Below are 20,908 nucleotides of genomic sequence, written 5' to 3' on the forward strand. Positions count from 1 at the left end.
ATAAAAATGTTAGAGAAGGAAAGAAGAGAAAGTGTGAGAATCAGTGATTGAGATGAATATTTATACATGTATGTGATGGTGTATGTGATGGAGCTTCAGAGTGGAAGAATATACGCGTGTTTATAGCAGCTGAGAATCAGTGATCAGAAATGACTGAGAATCAGAGTGTACACTACACATGTTCATAGCAGCCGCGGATCAGTGATCAGGAATGACTGAGGATCAGAGTGTACACATTTGTAGTGGCTGTGAATCAGTGATCAGAAATGGAAGAATCTATGAAGTGTAATGAAATAGTCTATATGATTGATCGGGCGCAGCCCATCACATCAGTATTATTATTAAATTCAAGAATAATTTCAGTATTAAATTGATTTTGAATTGATTTTAAATTGATTCTGAATTAATTATTAATTAATTATAGTAATAAAATAAATTTAATCTGTATATTTAAGTAATTAATAATTGATTGAAAATCAATTAATAATCAATTCAGTGTAAATTATATAAATACTTACTTTATTATTAAATTCAAGAATAATTTTAGTATTAAATTGATTTTGAATTAATTTTAAATTGATTTTAAATTGATTCTGAATTGATTATAGTAATAAAAATAGATTTAATCTATATATTTAAGTAATTAATAATTGATTGAAAATCAGTTGATAATCAATTCAGTATTATTATTAAATTCAAGAATAATTTCAGTATTAAATTAATTTTGAATTGATTTTGAATTGATTCTGAATTAATTATTAATTAATTATAGTAATAAAATAAATTCAATCTGTATATTTAAGTAATTAACAATTGATTGAAAATCAATTAATAATTAATTCAGTGTAAATTATATAAATACTTACTTTATTATTAAATTCAAGAATAATTTCAGTATTAAATTGATTTTAAATTGATTTTAAATTGATTTTGAATTAATTGTAGAATTGATGATAAATAATTGAGTGATTTCAAATTACAAGAAAAGATGTATTGAGTGAGGTCAGATAGTGGCACAGGCCACATTTGCAAGGTCAGCTTACATAACGAGGTCAAGTGGCGCACTTAGCGAGGTCAAGTTTTCTGTATACACGAGGTCAAGTTTTCTGCTTCCTGGTTTTTTCTTTTGGAGGATGAGGGGCCGACATATTACATAAGCAATACTTTCTAACTAAGGCCGCCACTATATTAGGTAGATTCTGTAGGCTACTGGGGCAAAAGAGCTCAGTCACCACCAGCGCACTGCTGGTAGAAGAATCTAACAATGTATATTGATATACTGCGTAGATAAAGTACTCTGCAACTATCATCATTTCAAAAATAGGTCATGCAGGGCCGATCAACCCGGGACCCCCAACAGATTCTTTGTAGATAGCTCTGCCAATAGAACTTCAACTATCCTACACTTAAGTTAGTTAAGTTAGTTAACTAAGTTATAGGTTACGCAGCGTAGTTAACTCTGTCTCACATTCTACTGTGTATGCAGCGTATATGAAAACCTTGCGAGATAGATTATAATATAATAATGTTGATTCTTCTACAGATTCTCCATTATTCTTGGAGAAGCTAATATTACATGTGTGGATCACTTGCAGAGGCGATTGCTGTGGCAGCACCCCCCATGAGATAAGCTTCCGCCATCGCCTGGGGCTTCTGCGACGGGGAGATAAAATTGGCTGCTTGGGATTGAATACGTGTGAGGAGGATGCTTTACCGCTGATTGCAGTGATTTGCAGGTATCGCGTCACTTTTGGTGCGGCAAAAACAGCGTAGACTGGAAACTTTGCGTCTTCATTTACAGCGAGGACACAGATATACTCTACTAACATAGATGTTGAATTAACATTTTCGGTTAGAAAACCGCATGGTTGATGGAAAATATTTGTAGGCTCAAGACTATATACACGGGAAAAAAGGGAAAGAGGTTTCTGAACTCTCTGTTCTATTTGGTTCTGATATGCTTGAGCTTCTTAGGCTCGTGCAAAAAGTTGTTTGCATAAGCTTTGGGGCGGAACACTCGTTGATTCGGTTCCTGGACAAAGTATTCGTATCCCTGCTTTTCGGCAAAAGCTATCGCATCTTCCTTCGACTTGAAGTCAATAAAGGTTGCTTGCATGGCATCGGCGGAAGATTGCCATCCCATCAGCGGATTCTCCCAGCGATGGCCTTTCGCCAAAACATCCCAATCCATTCGCCAGTGTTGGGTATGCCACGTTCCAGATTGTGTCGCAGGTTTCGAGGGTTGAAAGATCCTAACGATTTGTTAGTAAGGCGGGTGGGAAATCAGCGAGATTGGGCTAGCAGAAATCTAATACCTGACGGTTCGCGCTTGAAGATCGGTGGGAGCTCCGGACAGAACAGCAGCAGCAACGGCACCGCTTGGTTCGCTGCCGTCCATAACGCGTTTGGGCACAGGGGAGAATGATCTGAAATACGCAGTTAGTCAACCGGGAATGGCACACATGACATATTGCGGTCGCCTTACGATGTGCCGTGGTCAACCGTAGCATTGTAGTTTGGCTGATGGCGTGCCATTGCCTCTGAAGGAGTCTCTTTCCGTGTTATTGAGCCTCTCACTACGGCACCGGGTGCATCGGCTGGGCTTGTTTTGGGTGCGCCCTCAGCTTCTTGCGAGGGCGTCTTACTGATATAGCGAGCATTGGACCGAGATGACAATTGACAAGCTCTGAAAGAGACGGCGTTTAGGCCAAACGGCCTTCCAGTCCGTAATAGAGACATTGTGGTGTGGAGTTGGAATCGAGATATCGAGGATAGGAATGGCTGGTTGTAGGGGAGGCGGAAAGGACTTAGGTTTGGGTGAAGGAGTGTCCCAATCAGGCTAGCGCGGAGTGGTTCACCACTGATCCTCTTCCGACGAAGCAAGCTCATCATCAAAATACTCAACCCTCACTCTACGACCACGATCGATTTTGGTTCAATTGCTATCCGAATCAAAGTACGCCGTCCTCAATAGCCTTACATCTGCTTTCTACAATTCTGATATACCACAGGTCACTCGCCATGAGCTACGTCGCACGCCGCGGTCTTTCGACCCTCATTCCCCCCAAGGTACGACTTCTTTACAATTATTATCCCTTCCGCTAGATCTCTAACTTCTAAATAGGTTGCTTCTCCTACCGTAAGCTACTATCCGCTACCAACCACCCGCTGTTTGGACATATCATATCCTTCCGTTGCCAGCCTATCCGGCACACAATTCCTGCAATTGGCTCAAACCCACATTGTCGCAAACTTTCTTGGCTAATACTGGGATAGGGAATTGGAGCTGCTCAAGATGCCGCCCGTATGGAGCGCATAGTGGGCTTCTACGAGAAACTGCCACGCGGAGCAGCACCTGAAATTAAGCCCACCGGCCTCCTTGGACGGTACCAAGCTCGATATTTCGGAAAGAACCCCTCTGCAATGCGTGAGTGAACCCTTAACTCAAGACAAATTACATGTCATATTTATTCCCTTGGAAATATATCATAGTTTTCAAATTTGAGGCTCACCTGCTGACGAGATGAATCACAGCAATTATCCATGCCATTGGGGGACTGATGCTTTTGGGCTACAGCATGGATTACTACTTCCATCTCCGTGAGTTCCTTGTTGCTACGGATACTTCATCTTCTAATAGGCTAATTCCTTCATGAAGGCCACCACAAGAACAATGCGCATTAAGTCGTTGATTCCAACCCCTAGTCGAATCGAATCGAAGCCGAAGGGCTTAAAGTGCAACCGCATGTACATGTACATATAGATATAAAAACAATGCAGTATACTTTCCTATCTTGTTACTACTATAATACATATTTTTAGAGAATTGACTCCCATTTTCTGTTGTCTCAGTTGAACCGATTTGCCACCCATTGTGATTATTTTACGGATTACCAAACTAGAGGATGCATACAGAGTACATATATGGGAGGTAGGAGGCAGAAGGCAGAGATAAAATGAAAAATTATGAAAAATTATGAAAACTGTGTCAACAGTGTCAATATGCCAACGGGAATGGCGAGATAGTTTATTCGGATTTGCTACAATGGATTGTATTTAAGTAGGAGGATGGATTTCTCGGCTGAAGGAGTCACCCGGCCTCCTGGTAGGGTAGCTCTCTCCTGATTCCCCGAGAGGTTGATAGACAAAAAGAGAAAAGCAAGCAATACTATATAACCTCTAGTTAATTTGGCACCAATAACTTAATTCGCAAAATCACTTTCATCCACAACATCCGTGGTTGATGTCACCAGCCGACCCATTTTGTTTGGCCGCCAGTCTCAGGTGACCCGGCCACCCACCCAGCCTTTGGAGGGAAGGAAAAAGCGGCGGTGGCCTTCGCCGCTAACCGTATCTGGGCTGTCCAGCTTGGCCACACGTATCTCTCCTATTGCTTCACCTCCATCGATATTTTCCAAGAGAAGTCCATTTCTTCCAGACATCCGGCTTGCTTCACCGGCTTGTATTCTCTGCTTCATTATCGAAACGGCTGCCGACCGCCTTTGGCTCGTTCCGGCCCGGAAGGGAAGCTGAGCTCCATACCGAAACTTCACCTACCTCACACACCTCAGTCATCCACGCTTTGACAAACATCGTACGAGGAGAGCTTGGTGGTTATCGTGGCGAAACTCAGTCCTTGATAAGAGGTATATTTAGCATTTCATTTTGCGATACCCCTGGTGCTCAAAGTTTCTGTCTTTCGTGCTGTTTGACTGCGTGACGATAAGGGTAGTAGTGCTAACTATCGCAAAACCGCCAAACCTCCGCAGATTCGAGCATTGTTATGGCAGAGCAGAGCAGCCACGATGTGGTAAACCAAACCCGGTCGGGCGGCGAGATATCGCCTTCCGACGTTCCTGCAAACAAACCCGACAATATCAATGCTGGAGAGGACGCGGGGGGGTTTAAACAACAGAATTCAAACAATGACAACGATAGCAACGACAACAACAACGATAGCAAATCTGAACAGCGAGCCGACCCAAAGACACAGGAGAGAGCGCATGACACCCCTGGTATGCTAGGAACATCAACCCCTGAAAGATCAACGGCGCTTGGAAATGAAACTGTAAGTCTTGAGATGGGTCTCGACGCTTTTATGGTCATTACTGAGCCTACTGTAGAACAAGAATCGCGACAATAATTTAGAAACCAGAAACGATGGAAAACCAGCAATCAATGGACTTGGGGAAACATCGCATACCGGTGATGATAGACTGTCTCCGCTTCAGCTTGGTGACGCCAGTGGAGGATCCGACACAGATACCAGTAGAACGGATCTCCGATCATCAGCGGACCGGAGCCAACATATACGCACTAACTCCGTTAAGAGAACGTCCGTATTCAAACCAGTCTCCTACGCCAAGTTTTCCGTTACGAAATCACCAGGGCCCCTGCAGACATCCAAAGCAAGTGCGGACAAGAGTAAGTGAACCGACACCATTCCGCGAGACGTGTAACTAATTTGTCCGCAGCGTCGTTTGCATCTGCATCTTCAACTCCATCAGTTTCACAACCTGCAAAACCTCGATTGGTGGCGAAGTCGACAGGTGGGCTGCGAGACTCGACACCGAAGTTGACGGGTATTGGTAGTAAAAGTGGCAATGGTGGTCCTGATCCAAATCAGGTCTGGAACAAAAACAGACGTGAGACGCCGAAACTACATGTTAATTCTGAGTATTACGATGCTAACTATAGCAAACAGCTGTCCAACCACCAACCAAACACCTAACAGATGAGGAGCTGAAAAAGCAATATGGAATACACATGACCTCCAGGATTCAGGAAGATGGGAACGGAACGGAAGCTAAGTGGGCAGATATCGATGATGACGAGGACGATTGGGCTCCTGAAGTAATAGAATGGAATGACGGCACGAAGATTAAACTCACTCAAACAGAAAATGTTCCGCTCCCTGGAGAGAAAGAGAAAGATACAACGAAGGACAGAAAGCCGTCTCCTCCCTCGCTCGAAAGCAGATCCAAGCTCTTACTTTCTAAAACTAGTTCTGCGGGCCCAAATGCGACTGTACTGAAACTTGGAGCAGGCGCTGATAAACAACACAGATCAGGGGAGACAAAGGGACACAACGAGAAACCGACCCTTACTTCCAGAGCTCAGTCTGCAGCTCACAGATCTCCTTGGGCTCCTCTACCTCCAATTGACAAAGTTCCCCCTGTGACCATCAACCCACCTCTACCTGGTCCCCCAACCCGCTTTTCACAACGTGACCCTCATGGCCACGCCCCTGGGCCAGCAACCTCAGGTCCAGCAAAGGAAATTGCGGCAGATGATTTTAATCGGTCATGGAGAGATACTCATTCTAGTGCCCCTCGTGAACTTTATAACTCGCAATCTGGCCGGTATGAGCCTGTTCTGGATACTCGACGAGGCCCAGCTCGAATCGAAGCAAATTTCAGGCCACCTTCGCTCCTACAGCGGCCCACCCACGAACAACCAAACCTCGCAGAACCCTCCCCAACATTCCAGTCTCGTGGATCAGCTGCTGATGGTGCTTCTTGGGGAAGGAGACGTACATCTTCCAATGTTAGCGGAGGAAGTGGCGCATTTGGTCGCCGGATGTCGCTCGGAAAAACTCCTGTTAATGGGGTCAATGAACGGCCATCATCGCCTCTCCCCCACCAGAGAGGACCATACCCCTCTCGTGGCATTTCGCCATCCCAACCCTCCACTCGCCAAAACCGCGCAGGGCCTCCATCCACTCACTATGCGCCTCCCGGGTTTCATGGTGGTGCCCCTCAACAATCGGGTCCGCCAGTAACAGACGAGACAGCACAACAGCAGGTACCGTTCGAGGATCCGATTGCAATGCAACAACGCATCATGCGCGAAAAGAGGGAACTTGCAAGACAGCGCCGTAAGGAAGAGGAAGAAAGGGAAGAGGCAGCAAAACAAGAAAGAATTAGATTGAAACTTCAAGCTATGGGAGTGCCCCCTGAAAAACCATCGGAAAAGACTCCCGAGAAGCATTCCGACCGCCCGTCGGAAAAGCCAGCCGTCGAGGAATCATCTGCGCCGTCTGAATTATCAAAGCAAGCGGCAGGAGGAACTGGTTATTCACCCCCTAAGCCTCCTCCTGTTCCTGAACCTTCCGGGGAGCCAAAACAATATGGAATGATGAAAGTACACCATCCAGCATCCGCTAAAAAATTAGTAGCAGCGAGCGAAAGAGGTCCAGACCGGTCATTCGCAAACAACCAACCCCGCCAACCGCCATCCCCCTCCCGAGATTCTAAATTAGAATCTGCCAGGTCTCTCCCAACAAATGTCAATGGAGTACGTCCTTCCACGGAGTCTTCTCCAACAGAATCACGTCACGAGTCCATTCTAGATGAAAAGCCGCCGCAGTGGAAAGGACCCCTTGCGGGAACAGCAACCTACACTTCGTGGTCTGGCCAGAACCTTAGTTCTCATCCCCCTCCGACTTCGTCATTGTGGGGCCCACTAAGCAATGATAAGGCACTGGGAAATGGCACTTTCGATAGGAATTTGACTGGATTTCCTTCCCGAGATTTACCACTCACGATTGGGCTACCGCCCACAGCAGATCGACTTGGAAGTACCGAAAGGCCGCAGCCCATGGTAGATAACGGCCGTCCGTTATCGCCACTAGCATCCCCCCAAGAACGACCTTCTCGACTTGCCATCAACGAGCCTCTTAAGCCAATTGCTCGACCAACACCTATAGGGCCCCCAAGCTCCCATACACAACCACAACGGTGGCAAAATGACCAAGTCTCCCGTCGATCCCAGGACGCAGCTGGCTGGAATGATTTCCATACTGTTGCAGCGAAAGCAGAACTGGACGGGGGTGAGAACTTTCATCGAGAATTTGCAGCCTTGCGTGATGAAGAAACGCGGAGCGGCCTTAGCCCTGCCTCCCTTCAAGTTTCATTTAATGAAACATGGCGGCAAGTCGAGAATGATCCAACTGGTCAGCGCCACGGGACTACCAGAACGAATGATCGGGGAGCATCACTTCCACCGTTGCATGGATTCCCGCCAGCAGTTCCTCCATTGCCTTTCTCCGATGTGTCTACGAAGACCCTCCCGAATGCTACCGGAAGAGAATCGAGATTTTTCCCTCCCGGTGGGGACCAGCTTAGAAGGCCGGCAAATATCCCTAACATATATCCCCAAAGCCCTTCACCGCCTCCACCAGACGATATTTCCAGCCACCCAGTTTTTACTGGAGATTCTAATCGGCCGTTGGTCCACTTGCCAACCCCGAAACCTCGTGTGAAACTCCCTCCGCGGCAAACCTCACCACCACCTCCGCCCGCCACGTTCGCTTCCATGGCTGCGGCTCCGGCAGTCCGTCCCCCTCCTCAACTCATTGCGAACACCACGTCATGGCAAGACAGATTTAATGGGTTGTTTGGTAAAAAGCCTTCACCGGGTAAGACTTACGCTCTTGCCGTTACCTCCGCTACCAAGGAGCCTCTTGAAGTTCAGCCATCCACATCTCCCGCGTCCGTATCCTTTCCACAATATGACGAGATGGAACTTCTCCGCGATGCCGGTAGAGCTACGTCTAAGGATGTTGAGGATGAGGAGGCTATTTTTGAAGACCGGGAAGCAGGCTCGACTCCAGTTGTGAAATTGCCAATCATAGCTCCCAAGGCTGCGTGGCTACCAGCTCTCCCACCACCACATTCCCGCTTGCGCCCTAAATATCAGAAGCCTGTCCAGCCCTTGAGCATTGAGCCGTATATTGCGGGTTTTTTTGACGATGACAATACATCAGTTATCATTCATTTACCCGGTGGGGATGCAGCCAAGACACTCATGTTGCCAAAGAAGGGAGGCAACACGCCTCCCCGCCCGAGGGGTCCTTCAACCTTCAAACAGCGGAAAAATGCGAAGCCTAGAGACGGATCTGGCAACTATAGCCATTCCCACGCATCAAGAAAACATCCACACTCTTCTACACAGCGAGCGGCCCAAAGCAGTGGCAGCTGGGCCAACCGTGCGTCTAACACCGCCCATTAGTGCTATTCGAATGCCAATTTTAGGAATTTGGCATCATATTGCGTGGCATGTTCTAGGTTGCATTGGCTAATGACCTGCATCGCTACCTTTGCAAGTGTTGAGCTGAGAGCACTCTACTTTTTCGGGAGGTACCTGGGGCCACTATTTACCTGTACCCTTTTTTCTTTTTCTTTTTCTTTTTTTTTTTTCTTTTTTTTCTTTTTTTTCTTTTTTCTTTTTTTTTTTTTTAAGCTCTTTTTCGTTATGTTTTATTCTAATCCTACGCTTATACTCGCTGTACCTGCTCTCTTTCCATTTTGTCTTCGCTCGATTAACCCTTTACATCTCACCATTTATCCCCATCAAACTCTACGCCCCACCTCCCACGAAACTTAAACACCATCCACATTAAGGGTGCTCTTCATACTGAGAGGTGCGAAATTTACCTTAAAGGAACGAAGATGAGCTAGTTTTTTTCATACTTTTTATGTGCACCTCTTACCATCCAGAGACAGCGCCTTAAATCCCGTGCAAACAAAGGTGACGAAAATGATTCCTAGCATTATAAAGGCCTGTACATTATTCCCTTTATTTTTATCAAAATTAACCAACGTCTTGTTACCATATAGTGTGAAGATTATTTTCTTTTGTTAAATTAAATGCTGATGAAGCTGTATTCAAAGCTCGCGATTTTGAATATAATACCATGATGTTTAGCAGTCGTAGAGGCTCAAGCTGCGTCGGCGGGTGGAGTTTGATTACGCAGGTCAGGCATTGACCCTGACGGGGGGTGTTGTGGTGAAGGCAGTCTGGGAACGACGACTGTAGCCATGATTTCGTTTCCCTTTGGGTCTGGAATTATTGCACACGTTGAACAGCAGACTTGGTGTATTTCCCACTACCATTAAGGTAGGTATCACGACTCTTCGCAGACGGACCAAATGGTCGCATCGCATGCTGTCACAGAGATCTTGATGGCAATGTATATATATATATCTTCAAGCCCTGTTCGAAAAGCACGTTACTACTTATGCCGTTCTAAATACTGTCTCATTGCTTGCTTGTTACGTAGCTTTCTATACCGAACGTGGTAATTGCATGTTGATTAGTAGGATACATGCAGAGAAGGTAGCCCCAATATATAAATGCTGGGGCTAGTAAAGGACATGAAAAAGAAGTGAAACGCCGTGAATGCAAGCAAGGACTGGAAAGAAATAAGTCACCGAGAAAAAAACCACCTTCTGAAGCACACCAAACGCCTCGCTGAGTCAAACCATGAAACGCTCAAAATCAAACAAATAAACTCGCACCTAAAACAAAACCAGAAAAGGTAAAAGCCGTCCGTCGGGCTGTAGGGGGAAACCCTGCCCACCTATATAGAAACAGGAAAGGCGGAAGGCAAAGAAAAAGGAGAAAAGCGAGGAAGCGCCTCTACCAATTCCACGTCCGACTTGACGCAGTAAAGACAGGGGGTTTCCACTGTAACCTGGCGGGATCGATCTTGCGGGCGCCTTTGATTTTTTCTTTCTCCAGCCGTTTTTTGTGTTGTTCGATCACGGCATCGGTGAGGACGATGATCCAGTTTCCTCGCTGTAGCAGTATCAGCACTGTTTTCCGGCAAGGAATCTTGCATGCAAGGTAGGTGGGTAAAGACAGATACATACGTTATACCTAAGGAGATTCAATACAACAAGCGTCTCGTGTACATCCTTTTCCGTCATCGCGCTAAGACTCGCCAGTTCGCTTTCACTGATGCTCTCTCGACCTGGCTCCATCAGGATGTCGACGATGGTTTCTCGCCAGTATTGACGATAACCCAATAGGCCCAGGTCACTAAGAGGCTTCTCGGGCGAACCCAGCTTGTTTTCTCGTTTGCTAAGCTCGTAACTAAAAGCGATGAGTAGACGCCCGAAGCCTCGACGCTGGTACTGTGGCAACGTCAGGATACAGGCTACATTGTACCCTTCTGCGGATTCTTTCTCTTTGGAGAAGTATCCGACCAAATGACAGCCATGTTCGTCTCGCGTAGTCATGCAGTAGAAGAGGAAGGGGTCAACGTCGTAGTAGAGAGTCTTGTGATCAAGGAATAGCTTGCTAAGGAGACATAAGTTTCGACACCAGGTCCGCTGGCGGCGTCCATCGACCTCGAAAAATGAAACATGATCGTCACGGTAGATTTCGTTTCCGGGCGGATGGACAAGGGTACATTTGGTACGGTGCCTTTCGAAAGACCGTTTCTGATCAAAGTAGCTGAGACAGAACTCATCGATGTACACCATGTCCGCATCAGTGAAATGTGTTGGATAAGGCGAAAAGTACCAAGGTTCTATCTCGAACTTTCCCATTTGGATATGAGTCAAGTTTCGTACCCGATGGATCTCGGTCGGGTTTTGAGTCATGCTCCCGCCTGTGCGGAGCTTTTCAATCTCCTCTTCTTTCGCAATTTGTGCTGCTAGCTTATCCTCCTCTTGCTTTATAGCTTGCTTTGCATCTACATCAACAGCATCGAGCATTTCGATATCTTCAGACTCCCCATCCAGTCTAGGCGTGCCAACTGAGGAAACAACCTCGCTGCCCAGCAGCGAAAGGTTCAGTGGCGTTTCATCTTCACGGTTCTCCTTCCCGCCAGCCTTGGATGCACGAGATGCCTTGCTGATATTCAAATTTTTGCCAGCAAGAAGATCCGGAGTCGAGGAAATTCCTTGGCTATCTCCACGAGGTCGCTTCGGAGCATTCTTCGGCTGCGCCTTTGTAGCTGCAGCACCAGAAACTTTCTTCTTCTCGGGTTTCTCTGGCTGTGGCCACTCAACCTCCTGGGTCAAATCAATCCTGGACGCAGGAACCCATTCTGTAAAAGTGCATATATTAGTAAAATGGAATTTCGAATTCACGTTTCAACATCGCTTTTCTGAACATACCGTCAAGCCGTTTATTGAAATCGACGTAGTGAACGCTAATGCGACCGTTAGTATCTAGTAGCAGCAGAGGGGGGAAAAATTGAAAAAGAAAAAGAAAAAGGAGCCCTACTAAAAACTTGAGCCTCCCTTTCGCTGTCTCATAGATAGAATCTCTGCTTTTCGATTCTCGCCATCCTATATTCATTCATGGTTAATCCCTCTTGCGGGTAGTGGATATCACGTGACTCGATGTATGTGGCTGGGCAAATTTTTTCGCTCACCTTCTCGACGAAAGCCTTCACACCGATCCTTAACAAAATCGACAGAAATCAGCATATGTGGATGTTCAGAATGATTTTGGCTATGGGGAATTTCGTGTATATCAAATTTGGGAGCGTACCTCAGCGAGTTGAGAGTGGCAAAACCCGTCTCGACGGGGTCTGGGGTGCCAGAGGCCTCTTGCGAAGCGTCACTAACGCCCATGTTATTCACAGCAATAATTTCTATGGAGTACGACGTTGTTTTGAGATGGAAATGGGCGTTACGGTGGAGATATTGATGGATGGGATTGATGCGCCTTGTCGCTCGCTGTTGGGTAGAAGTTTTGATGTTCCTGGCGTTGGCTCTGGACTTGTTGCCTTTGAGGCTGTGGTGCGCGGTAACGCCACCCACCCATTGCAGGCAGGCGTAAACTTTCCAAGGTTGGAATGTCGGAATTCTGCCTGACTCAGCAACAGGATGGCATGTCAAGGAACGAAATGAAATTCCCACCAGGGCGAGATAAACAACTTCGATTCTAGTTTTCTGTAAAATCTGAATGGCTTTGTTCAAGTACTAACCATATAAAATAACCTAAAAAAAAACCCAGTAAACAAAAATGACAACCCGTCACCGCTTTGTTAGGATATGATATTAATACAAGCAAGCCCCCAACCAACCCAATAGAAAAGAGATAGATAGATTGATCAGACCTCTGACACAATTATCACATCATCGTCATGCTTCCCACTAGCCCCATCCATTCACTGCGCCGCTCTCTAGTGACTCTAGCTCTTCCTTTCGCGATCTGTACAGCTCCTGCGCCTCGCGCTCACGACGAGAGACAAACGTCACTTCATCCCGGAGAACCTCTAGTCTCCTGCTGATACCCGATTCTTCTCCAAGCTGAAGTGTTCGGAAAGCGTCTAGCTCGAATTTGGCCTTCTCGAGCGCTTCATTGGCTTCCACAATTTTCGTCCTGAGAGTTTTTGCCCGAGCTTGATACCCGCCATTGTGGAGAGAAATCTTCTTCTCTAACTTATTCCCTTGTTCTGCAGTGGCTAGAAGTGAAGTCTGCACATTGTCAAAAGCGGTCATCATGAGTTGCTCCTGCATCTCATAATCATCGTCGTCGGTGAAGAGTGAGAGGCCTGGGAGGCCGGATGATTCATGGAGGAAAGACCATGAGGTCGTGAAAGTATCCTGCCAATCCTGCTGGGAAGGAAGAGAGGCCACCTCAGCTACGATAGCCGCACGGGCTTCGGCCAGTTGTGCATCGCTAAAAGAGGCCAATTTCGGAGCATTTCCCTCAATCTTAGCACCAGGCAAGGGGAATTTCCGGGCATCGTGGGCAATAAGGGTGATCATCTCTCGCGTAATCAAGTGCTGTGCAGGGTCTGAAACATGACTTGACTTCCCCACCAATGCGTCCAGGTTGAGAACACTAGGTCGCGGCAGACCTAGTTGATATACTTGGGTCTGCCTTTTAAATTCAGCCTGAGCCGCCCTGTCAGCGGCAGCTTTATTTCTCCTATCCCGTTCAGCTGCATCCTCTTCGGAAAGCACCTCTTTGACACTTGGCTCTGCTTCTTCCGTTGGCAATTCCTCCAGCTCCCACTCCACCTCTTTTGGCGTAGGAAGATTGCCAAGTTGGCTGCGTAATTGGCGCCGTAAAAAGTCCTCACGCAATTTCACATCCCTTGGAGTGTTACCAACAAGAGACCCCATATCAGCATCCTTGTTGATAGCAAAGTTGTCTCTGGGTGTACGTAGTGGGGTGGCTCCTACGCCCATTGGCGTTTTCATTGGAGTGGCACCTATACCATTAGCACTAGCTTGACGGAAAGGTGTGGCCATGGGATTCGGTGTAACGAGTGCATGTTTCCGCGGCGCAATTCCTTCAAAGCCAGTAGATCCACCGCCTTCATGTAATGGCGTATTTTCTCCGCCCAGCAGGGAGGATTGTGTTTCCGTCAAGGCTTTGATATTTCGGATTTCGTTTGCAATCCGATCTTCTTCAGCCGGGGCTCTGGGAGTTCGAATGGGTGTGCCCCCAACGATTGCAGAATAGTTACTGATTAAACCTCGCGTTCCATCATTCTCCTCTTCCCCTGCCATCTTGCTTGCCCGCTCTCCCGCCATGCCCATTTTCACGATCTCTTCAAGCTCGGTTTCGCTTACTTGGGGAGAGGGGAGTACGAGGGCCCGACGCTTACTGCTCTGTTCCGCTTCTCGGATTTTCTGCATCTGGCCTGCCTTTGCAGCCGCAGCGAAAGCAGCATTGCCACTTTTGTCATTTTTTCTTCTCTTCCTTTCGGGATCCTCGTCTTGATCGCCTTTCCGTTTACTGGCAAGCTGTTGCTTTCGAGGATCGAATAATGCCCTCTGCCGCTCATTCCTGGCTTCCTCTTCCAAAGTATCGTAGAAGCCGGGGGCTGGCTGTTTCTCAAAAGGAATATCCGCATTGTAATCCATCTGGCCCTTCTTTCGGCTGACGACTTTAATGTTAACCCCGGCATTTTTCAGCTCACGACGCTTTTGTAGAACCGCAAGGCGACGTGACTCTTCCAATTGGCGCTCTCGAGCTTTCCGCTTGGCTTTCTTTCCTTGTGTATTCGCGAGGCGAGCACGTGCCTCGCTAAGCATCTCCTTTTCGTCCTCATCGAGATCGATGGTATCGGGGCGTGCGGGTTTAGATTCGGGATCGGGGTCCAATTCGCCTGGCCTAAAGGAAAAAGATTAGTGGCGATTAGCGATACAGGGAGAGAGTTTATCGTACCGTAGTCTTCTGACATCATCAGCACTAGGGGCTGCAGTTTCACCTCCGGCAGGACCGCCTAGGCCCAGTTCATCGGATTCCCGGGCCTCTGCTTCATCCAACAGCTTTTGATATCGTTCTAAGCATTGGGTCGCCGTCCTTCCGACAATAGGAGCGATAGTTCGCCACTGAGTAGGCATTAACTTGGCCAGATGGAGTAGTTTTTCGTCTTCCTCTCGCGACCACTCGATCTTCCGGATAGCGGGGTCTAGCCATTCTGACCAGCGTGCTTTGCATTGTTTCGGCGTTTTCCTGGCAAGAAGGGAGGATACTCGCGCCCACTGATTCAGTCCATATTTGGACACAGCTACCTTAACGATCTCATCCTCAATATTCGTCCTGATACGGGGATTAGCGCGCGGGAACACAAGATGATGAGAAAAAAACGTAGTAGCTTACCATACTCCGCCCTTGACGACTGGCATCTTGACTGGCGACGTGAATGACCAGGCTTGAGGTTGGTTGTTGCGCTAGCCAGCTGAATGTTGTCGGGAAGCGTGCAAGAAGGATGAATGGCAAAGGAGTTTTGGCGCCTTTGACGCGCCTTTTTAGCGCCATTGCCGCTAACCAAATTGATAAACCAACCAAACCCAAAATTTCTTGTGTCGGGCGCTATCTCAAAAGAAATCTGCTATTCCCTCCAACCCTTTTTCAGGGCAGCAATACGGGTTCTAGCTGACAAAAATGGCGACTGCAATCGAAGCACCTCATCAATACAAGCAACCTTCTCGAAAAGGGAAAAGGGCATGGAGAAAACATGTGGATATTACTGAAGTCGATGCGGGCCTACAGCGAGTACGAGAGGAAGAAATCGAAGGGTTGGCCTATTCACCTCATTGAATTATTATCATATCCTGAAGTATAGATTACTGATCCGTTCTACTTTAATTTAGGGGTGTTATTGCAGAAAAGCCTTCCGAGGACCTCTTCGTTCTAGACTCCAAAGGCTCAGACGAACTCCAACGAAAAGTGAAGAGTACAAAACCCTTGAAGTGTGATGAGATACTTGCCCGCCGTTCTGCAATCCCTTCAGTTGACAGCCGCAAACGGGGAAGTTCTAAAGTTACAGATGGGATACTTGAACCAAAAAGCAAGCGGTCGAGGAGCGACTGGGTCACTCACAAAGAGTGGATGCGGTTGAAGCAAGTTGCGAAAAATGCAAATATTCAGGAACAAGATGATGACAAAAGAATATCGCATGACCCTTGGGATGAGGACAACACTCCTGAACCTGCAGAGCAAACGAAATTAAATTTCCTTGAGAAGCCCAAACCAATCGTCGTACCTCCAACAACAAAACTCCCATCCCTTTCATTGGCAGCCAACGGAAAGCCTGTGCCATCGATCAAAAAGCCAGATCCCGGAATAAGTTATAACCCGACATTTGAAGACTGGGACCGTCTTCTAACCGAGGAGGGTCAAAAAGAAGTTGACGCGGAGAAGAAGCGTCTAGAAGAGGAAAAGGCAGAACAAGAGAGATTAGCGCGAATCGAAGCTGCCAAAGATGACAGCGGAGAGGCACAGTCAGACGACGAGAGTGCCTGGGAGGGCTTTGAGAGTGAATATGAGACCCCTGAGTGGCTTAAGAAAAAGAGGCCCGAGCGGAAAACCAGGGCTCAACGCAATAAGATAAAGAGGAGAAAGGAGGCTGAGAGGAAAGCGAAATGGGAGGCGAAGCTTAAAAAACGAGAAGAACAAGCTGCTCAAGTGAAAGCGATAGCTGAAGCGGTCGCAGCGAAAGAAGAAGCTGCAAAACAGCTGCAGAAAGCAGAGGATGACTCATTAGTAGAAGGGGACGATAGATTTCTACGGAAGAGACCTTTTGGGAAAAACCCGTAAGCAGACCCGATTGCATTGACCAGTGAATGGATTCTATTTAACTGACAATGTTTACCTTAGGGTTCCTGCCAAACCATTGGAGGTCGTTTTACCGGATGAACTGCAAGACTCTCTACGTTTATTGAAGCCCGAGGGCAATTTACTCGGAGACAGGTTCCGGAATCTCATCGTTCAAGGCAAACTTGAAGCGAGAAATCCAATTACGCAACCGAAGAAGGCGAAGAGGGATTATACAGAGAAATGGACTTACAAGGACTTCAAAATTAAACCATAGATTAATGAGCTAATTGGCGTTTTATGGAGTTTTGACAATATGAATTCTAGAGATTTAATGCTATTATCATGGCCCTTTTTTGTACTGTGGAGGAGTAACTTGGCCTTTCAATATATTATTTAATATTTGACATCATGGCTCTCTGTTTGCTCTGTTTGCAGAAATGCGCCGGAAACTTTAAAAATGCTAGATTCACTTCTTTCCGCAACTTCCACCCAACAGGTCATCGCAAGCTACTAAAGCTCTCTCCCAACAGAAAAATCCCTATAATTATTGTGTTATTCAATATCGCTATGAGCGGATACATAAATTCGTCGCCATTGGAATGGAACTAAACAACCTCTCGAGTAATTGGCGAAAGCTTCAAGAAACTCTGAAGAAAGACAGTCCCCCCACCGCCCAAAAACGCAGGGCAAATACCTCCGCGACGAGCCATGAAGTGAAGAGGAAGAGAACATCATTATCGTCACCATCAATAACCGGTAACAGATGCGAGAAGGGTGAAAAGTTTTCCAAAAGGAGGAAGATGGGCTTGGTGCTGTCAACGGATGCCAACGGGGAAGAATCAGAAAAGCGTTCTATAACGACTCTTTCGCAACGGAATGGATCTACAACTTCAATAGTGCAGACACAATCAAAACCTTCTAGCGAAGCGAAGGTTAACGAAGGGATATCTCCGACGTTAGTTTCCTACCAAAACTATTAATCGCAATTTAGTTCAAAAAGCTAACTGCATCTACAGCACGGAGGTGGGGAAATATATCGCTATCGACTGTGAAATGGTGGGCGTGGGGCCGAATCCCGATCGCGACTCGGCTCTAGCCCGCGTGAGTATCGTCAACTACAATGGTGAACAAGTGTACGATTCGTTTGTCCGGCCGAAGGAAGCGGTGACGGACTGGCGAACACACATAAGCGGGGTGTCAGAAAAACACATGGCGGACGCCAGAGAATTTGAAGTAGTCCAAAAAGACGTGGCAGGAATCCTGGATGGATGCATTTTGATAGGGCATGCTGTCCGAAACGATTTAGACGCCTTGCTCCTGAGCCATCCGAAGCGTGATATCCGGGATACCAGTAAACACCCTCCGTACCGGAGGATTGCTGGTGGTAGCTCACCACGTCTAAAGATATTAGCTTCTGAGCTATTAGGTTTAGAAATACAAGGAGCTGCCCATTCGAGTGTTGAGGATGCGCAGGCAACGATGCTTCTTTTCCGACGAGACAAGGAAGCGTTTGAGAGGGAGCATGCGAAGAAATGGCCGCCTATACGTACACCCACGGACAAAGATGGTCAGAAGGCCGACAGTAGTGCGAAGAAAAGGAGGAATGGAAAAAAGAAAAGGGGGAAGAAATAGATCACTGCCTAGTTGATATGTTTATGTTTGGAGCCATTTCTGTGGAGCATGCATCTTGATGACATTTAAATACCCCACCTCGTAGATGATACTAAGGATTAAACTTCATATTAATCCTAATATATCCAATTTGTTCAATAATAATGGAACTTGAACTGGATATTTGCTCCTCTGCCTCGCGCCAGTAGAATGTGTTGGCCCTTACGGCCGTTGCGGTTAGCGATCCCACTAGATCACGTGACCCACCACTATATTATGTTCTTGTAGATAGATCTCAATACAACCTTCAACTATTCTACAGGTTATAGCCTGAATGACATGTTTTTCTTTTTAGAATGTTGTATCAACATATTTTTGACATAGATAGTTTATATCTTTTTTGAAAAGACTCTTACTCTTTATTAGAGATATTTCATTTTTTCTAAATCTACTAATTAGCAGATTTATATACTTTATATTTTTAAGAAAGTATATTCTTCATTGTGAAGAATATCACTCTTTTTTTTTTTACATATCTAGAAGAAGCAGAGTTATTTTAATATAAGTGATATATCTGTTACTTCAGAGTTTAGCTCAAGACTCAGAATTATATACTTCACTAAATAACTCATTAATAGAATAATCACTTATTATGAGAAGACTTCTAACTTATAAGATAAGACTAAGATTAGTTTTCATCAGAGTATGAAATTTGATAATAAGATAATAAAGAAGTTTTAAAATAAAGAAAAACAGAGTTAATATTTATCTGCAGAATCTGTTCATTTTAACTTATTAAATTCTTTACTATCTCTCACTCTTAAAATGCTAATTTTTAATAGTAATCTAAATCAATCTATCTATTACACTGTAGACAATCTTATAAATCTTATATAAATAATACTACAGAATTAAATAACTGTGATTAAAATTATTTAATATCTTACTATATCTATCTCTGTATAAAGAGATACTATGAGAAATGAGTTATGAGAATATCAGAAGAAAGTTAAATATATACTAGATATTAAATCAGTAATTATATTTAATAACTCTAATTATAAAGTCTGATATATTAATATATTAACTAATATAAAAGTTATTAATAAAACTGATATTTTATTAAGAACTTAATGAGAATTCTCTTTTATATATTATATTAACTTTAAGAAGTGAAGAATCTGTTCTAAGTCTCTATATAAATGTATACTATCAAGTCTTATTAAAAATATTTAAATTACTATTAAAATCTTGAAAGCTGATAATACTGTAGTTCTGTGAAATAAGATTAATATTAAATATATAATATTACTGATAGAAGAATAAGTTAATATCTTTAAGAAATTGATAAAATTATAAGTTAAGAAGAATAATTATCTTACTTTTCAGAGATATTTTCACTATCTTATTATCTATTATAAGAAGCTCTGTCAGAGTACTGAGAATATATATTATAATCTTTTTCTCAACAATCTGCAGAATTATCAAAGATTATTTATTAAGATATATTTGAATAAGTTTTTCTTCACTGACTAGAAACTCATTGTTAACATTGATATCAATGATTTGATAAAGTAACTAATTAATTATACATTTAAGAAGATTATTATTAAGTGAAAAAAGCAGTCTCAGATCAATTCTGTGACTGTGAAAAAGAATAAGAATAAAGATAAGAATAAAAGCACATCTGTATGAAAGTGTACTCACTGCAGAAAATATAAATATACTATTGATAGATATTTCATCTTACACTCTGATAAAAAGAAAAAGAAGAATGATAAGAAGAATGATAAGAAGAAAGAGAAAAAGAATAACTTAATAAGTTCTCAATTAGCAGTAAATACAGTAATTATAAAGATTGAGTTCTATTTCTCTTTCACAGTCACTGAAAAATCATTCTCTAGATCTTGATATTTGAACATATATACAAGTCTGAATATAATAGATAAGCTTTATTCTTTTTCAAATATTAAATCTTTTAATGATAATATCTCTGTTAATTCTGCAACTGAGAGAACTGAGTTTATTAAGAAGATTAAAACTATTATCTTGAAAATTAAGAATAATAATATTAACTTATAGAATATTTACTATATTTCTAATATTACAGTTAATCTGCTCTTATTTACAAAGCTTGAAGATCAGAGATTCTGATTTATATTATTTTCTACTATTCTCTCATTTTTCATTTGCAGAGCTCTGAACAGTGTTATTTTTCATACAGTTCAGACTGTTCAGAATAATATATATAAGATTAATAAATAGAAGTTTAATGAGAATTTCAATTATCTGAATAAGATAGTTAAGTATATTACAATATTTTATAAGTATAATTTTAACTGAAAAGTTAATCTTTCTGTGACTGCTACTACTACTGTTAATAATATTAATTCTGTGAATATGAAAACACAGAATATAAGAATATCAAAGACTCTTTTAAATTAATATTACAATCTCAGTCACATTCACACTGATACTATAATTGCTATGATCA

At 44.2% G+C, this 20,908-nt stretch overlaps 7 protein-coding genes across 9 annotated transcripts; 4 read left to right on the top strand and 3 right to left on the bottom strand.

Annotated features, from left to right (window-relative positions):
- Positions 1-1,529: 1,529 nt before the first annotated feature.
- BDCG_00058 (NADH dehydrogenase (ubiquinone) Fe-S protein 4) lies at positions 1,530-2,860 on the bottom strand. Its single transcript, XM_045415564.1, has 3 exons — positions 2,486-2,860; positions 2,316-2,426; positions 1,530-2,252 (listed from the first exon to the last, which is right to left on the bottom strand). Exons 1-3 carry the CDS (start codon positions 2,737-2,739, stop codon positions 1,943-1,945), a joined length of 675 nt encoding a protein of 224 aa, XP_045271491.1. The 5' UTR covers positions 2,740-2,860; the 3' UTR covers positions 1,530-1,942.
- On the top strand, positions 2,856-4,305 carry BDCG_00059 (F-type H+-transporting ATPase subunit F). Its single transcript, XM_045415565.1, has 6 exons — positions 2,856-2,956; positions 3,012-3,069; positions 3,125-3,139; positions 3,277-3,427; positions 3,535-3,600; positions 3,659-4,305. The coding sequence occupies exons 2-6, from the start codon at positions 3,022-3,024 to the stop codon at positions 3,682-3,684; spliced, it is 306 nt and encodes a 101-aa protein (XP_045271492.1). The 5' UTR covers positions 2,856-2,956; positions 3,012-3,021; the 3' UTR covers positions 3,685-4,305.
- Positions 4,306-4,337: 32 nt separating this feature from the next.
- Positions 4,338-10,571, top strand: BDCG_00060 (the record flags this gene model as incomplete). Of its 2 annotated transcripts, XM_045415567.1 has the most annotated exons (5): positions 4,338-4,646; positions 4,770-5,015; positions 5,149-5,424; positions 5,475-5,645; positions 5,705-10,571. In XM_045415567.1, 4 exons carry the CDS (start codon positions 4,784-4,786, stop codon positions 9,010-9,012), a joined length of 3,987 nt encoding a protein of 1,328 aa, XP_045278997.1. The 2 variants fall into 2 exon arrangements, with proteins under 2 accessions (XP_045278997.1, XP_045271493.1); XM_045415566.1 differs by lacking the exon at positions 4,338-4,646 and having other exon boundaries at positions 4,784-5,068; positions 5,124-5,424; positions 5,705-9,012.
- Positions 9,807-12,579, bottom strand: BDCG_00061. Of its 2 annotated transcripts, XM_045415568.1 has the most exons (6): positions 12,289-12,579; positions 12,170-12,197; positions 12,019-12,083; positions 11,910-11,944; positions 10,656-11,839; positions 9,807-10,581 (listed from the first exon to the last, which is right to left on the bottom strand). In XM_045415568.1, exons 1-6 carry the CDS (start codon positions 12,369-12,371, stop codon positions 10,423-10,425), a joined length of 1,554 nt encoding a protein of 517 aa, XP_045278998.1. In that variant the 5' UTR covers positions 12,372-12,579; the 3' UTR covers positions 9,807-10,422. The 2 variants fall into 2 exon arrangements, with proteins under 2 accessions (XP_045278998.1, XP_045278999.1); XM_045415569.1 differs by having other exon boundaries at positions 12,019-12,197.
- A 12-nt stretch (positions 12,580-12,591) lies between these two features.
- Positions 12,592-15,467, bottom strand: BDCG_00062 (pre-mRNA-splicing factor cef1). The gene is made up of 3 exons (XM_045415570.1): positions 15,364-15,467; positions 14,926-15,303; positions 12,592-14,871 (listed from the first exon to the last, which is right to left on the bottom strand). Exons 1-3 carry the CDS (start codon positions 15,387-15,389, stop codon positions 12,897-12,899), a joined length of 2,379 nt encoding a protein of 792 aa, XP_045271494.1. The 5' UTR covers positions 15,390-15,467; the 3' UTR covers positions 12,592-12,896.
- BDCG_00063 (p60 domain-containing protein) lies at positions 12,710-17,305 on the top strand. Its single transcript, XM_045415571.1, has 3 exons — positions 12,710-15,782; positions 15,858-16,799; positions 16,864-17,305. Exons 1-3 carry the CDS (start codon positions 15,649-15,651, stop codon positions 17,075-17,077), a joined length of 1,290 nt encoding a protein of 429 aa, XP_045271495.1. The 5' UTR covers positions 12,710-15,648; the 3' UTR covers positions 17,078-17,305.
- Positions 17,306-17,402: 97 nt separating this feature from the next.
- BDCG_00064 (exonuclease) lies at positions 17,403-18,435 on the top strand (the record flags this gene model as incomplete). The annotated part of the gene is made up of 2 exons (XM_045415572.1): positions 17,403-17,758; positions 17,820-18,435. 2 exons carry the CDS (start codon positions 17,403-17,405, stop codon positions 18,433-18,435), a joined length of 972 nt encoding a protein of 323 aa, XP_045271496.1.
- Positions 18,436-20,908: the final 2,473 nt, after the last annotated feature.

The sequence above is a fragment of the Blastomyces dermatitidis genome, assembly GCF_000003525.1.
Source record: "Blastomyces dermatitidis ER-3 genomic scaffold supercont1.1, whole genome shotgun sequence".
Lineage (NCBI taxonomy): Eukaryota > Fungi > Ascomycota > Eurotiomycetes > Onygenales > Ajellomycetaceae > Blastomyces > Blastomyces dermatitidis.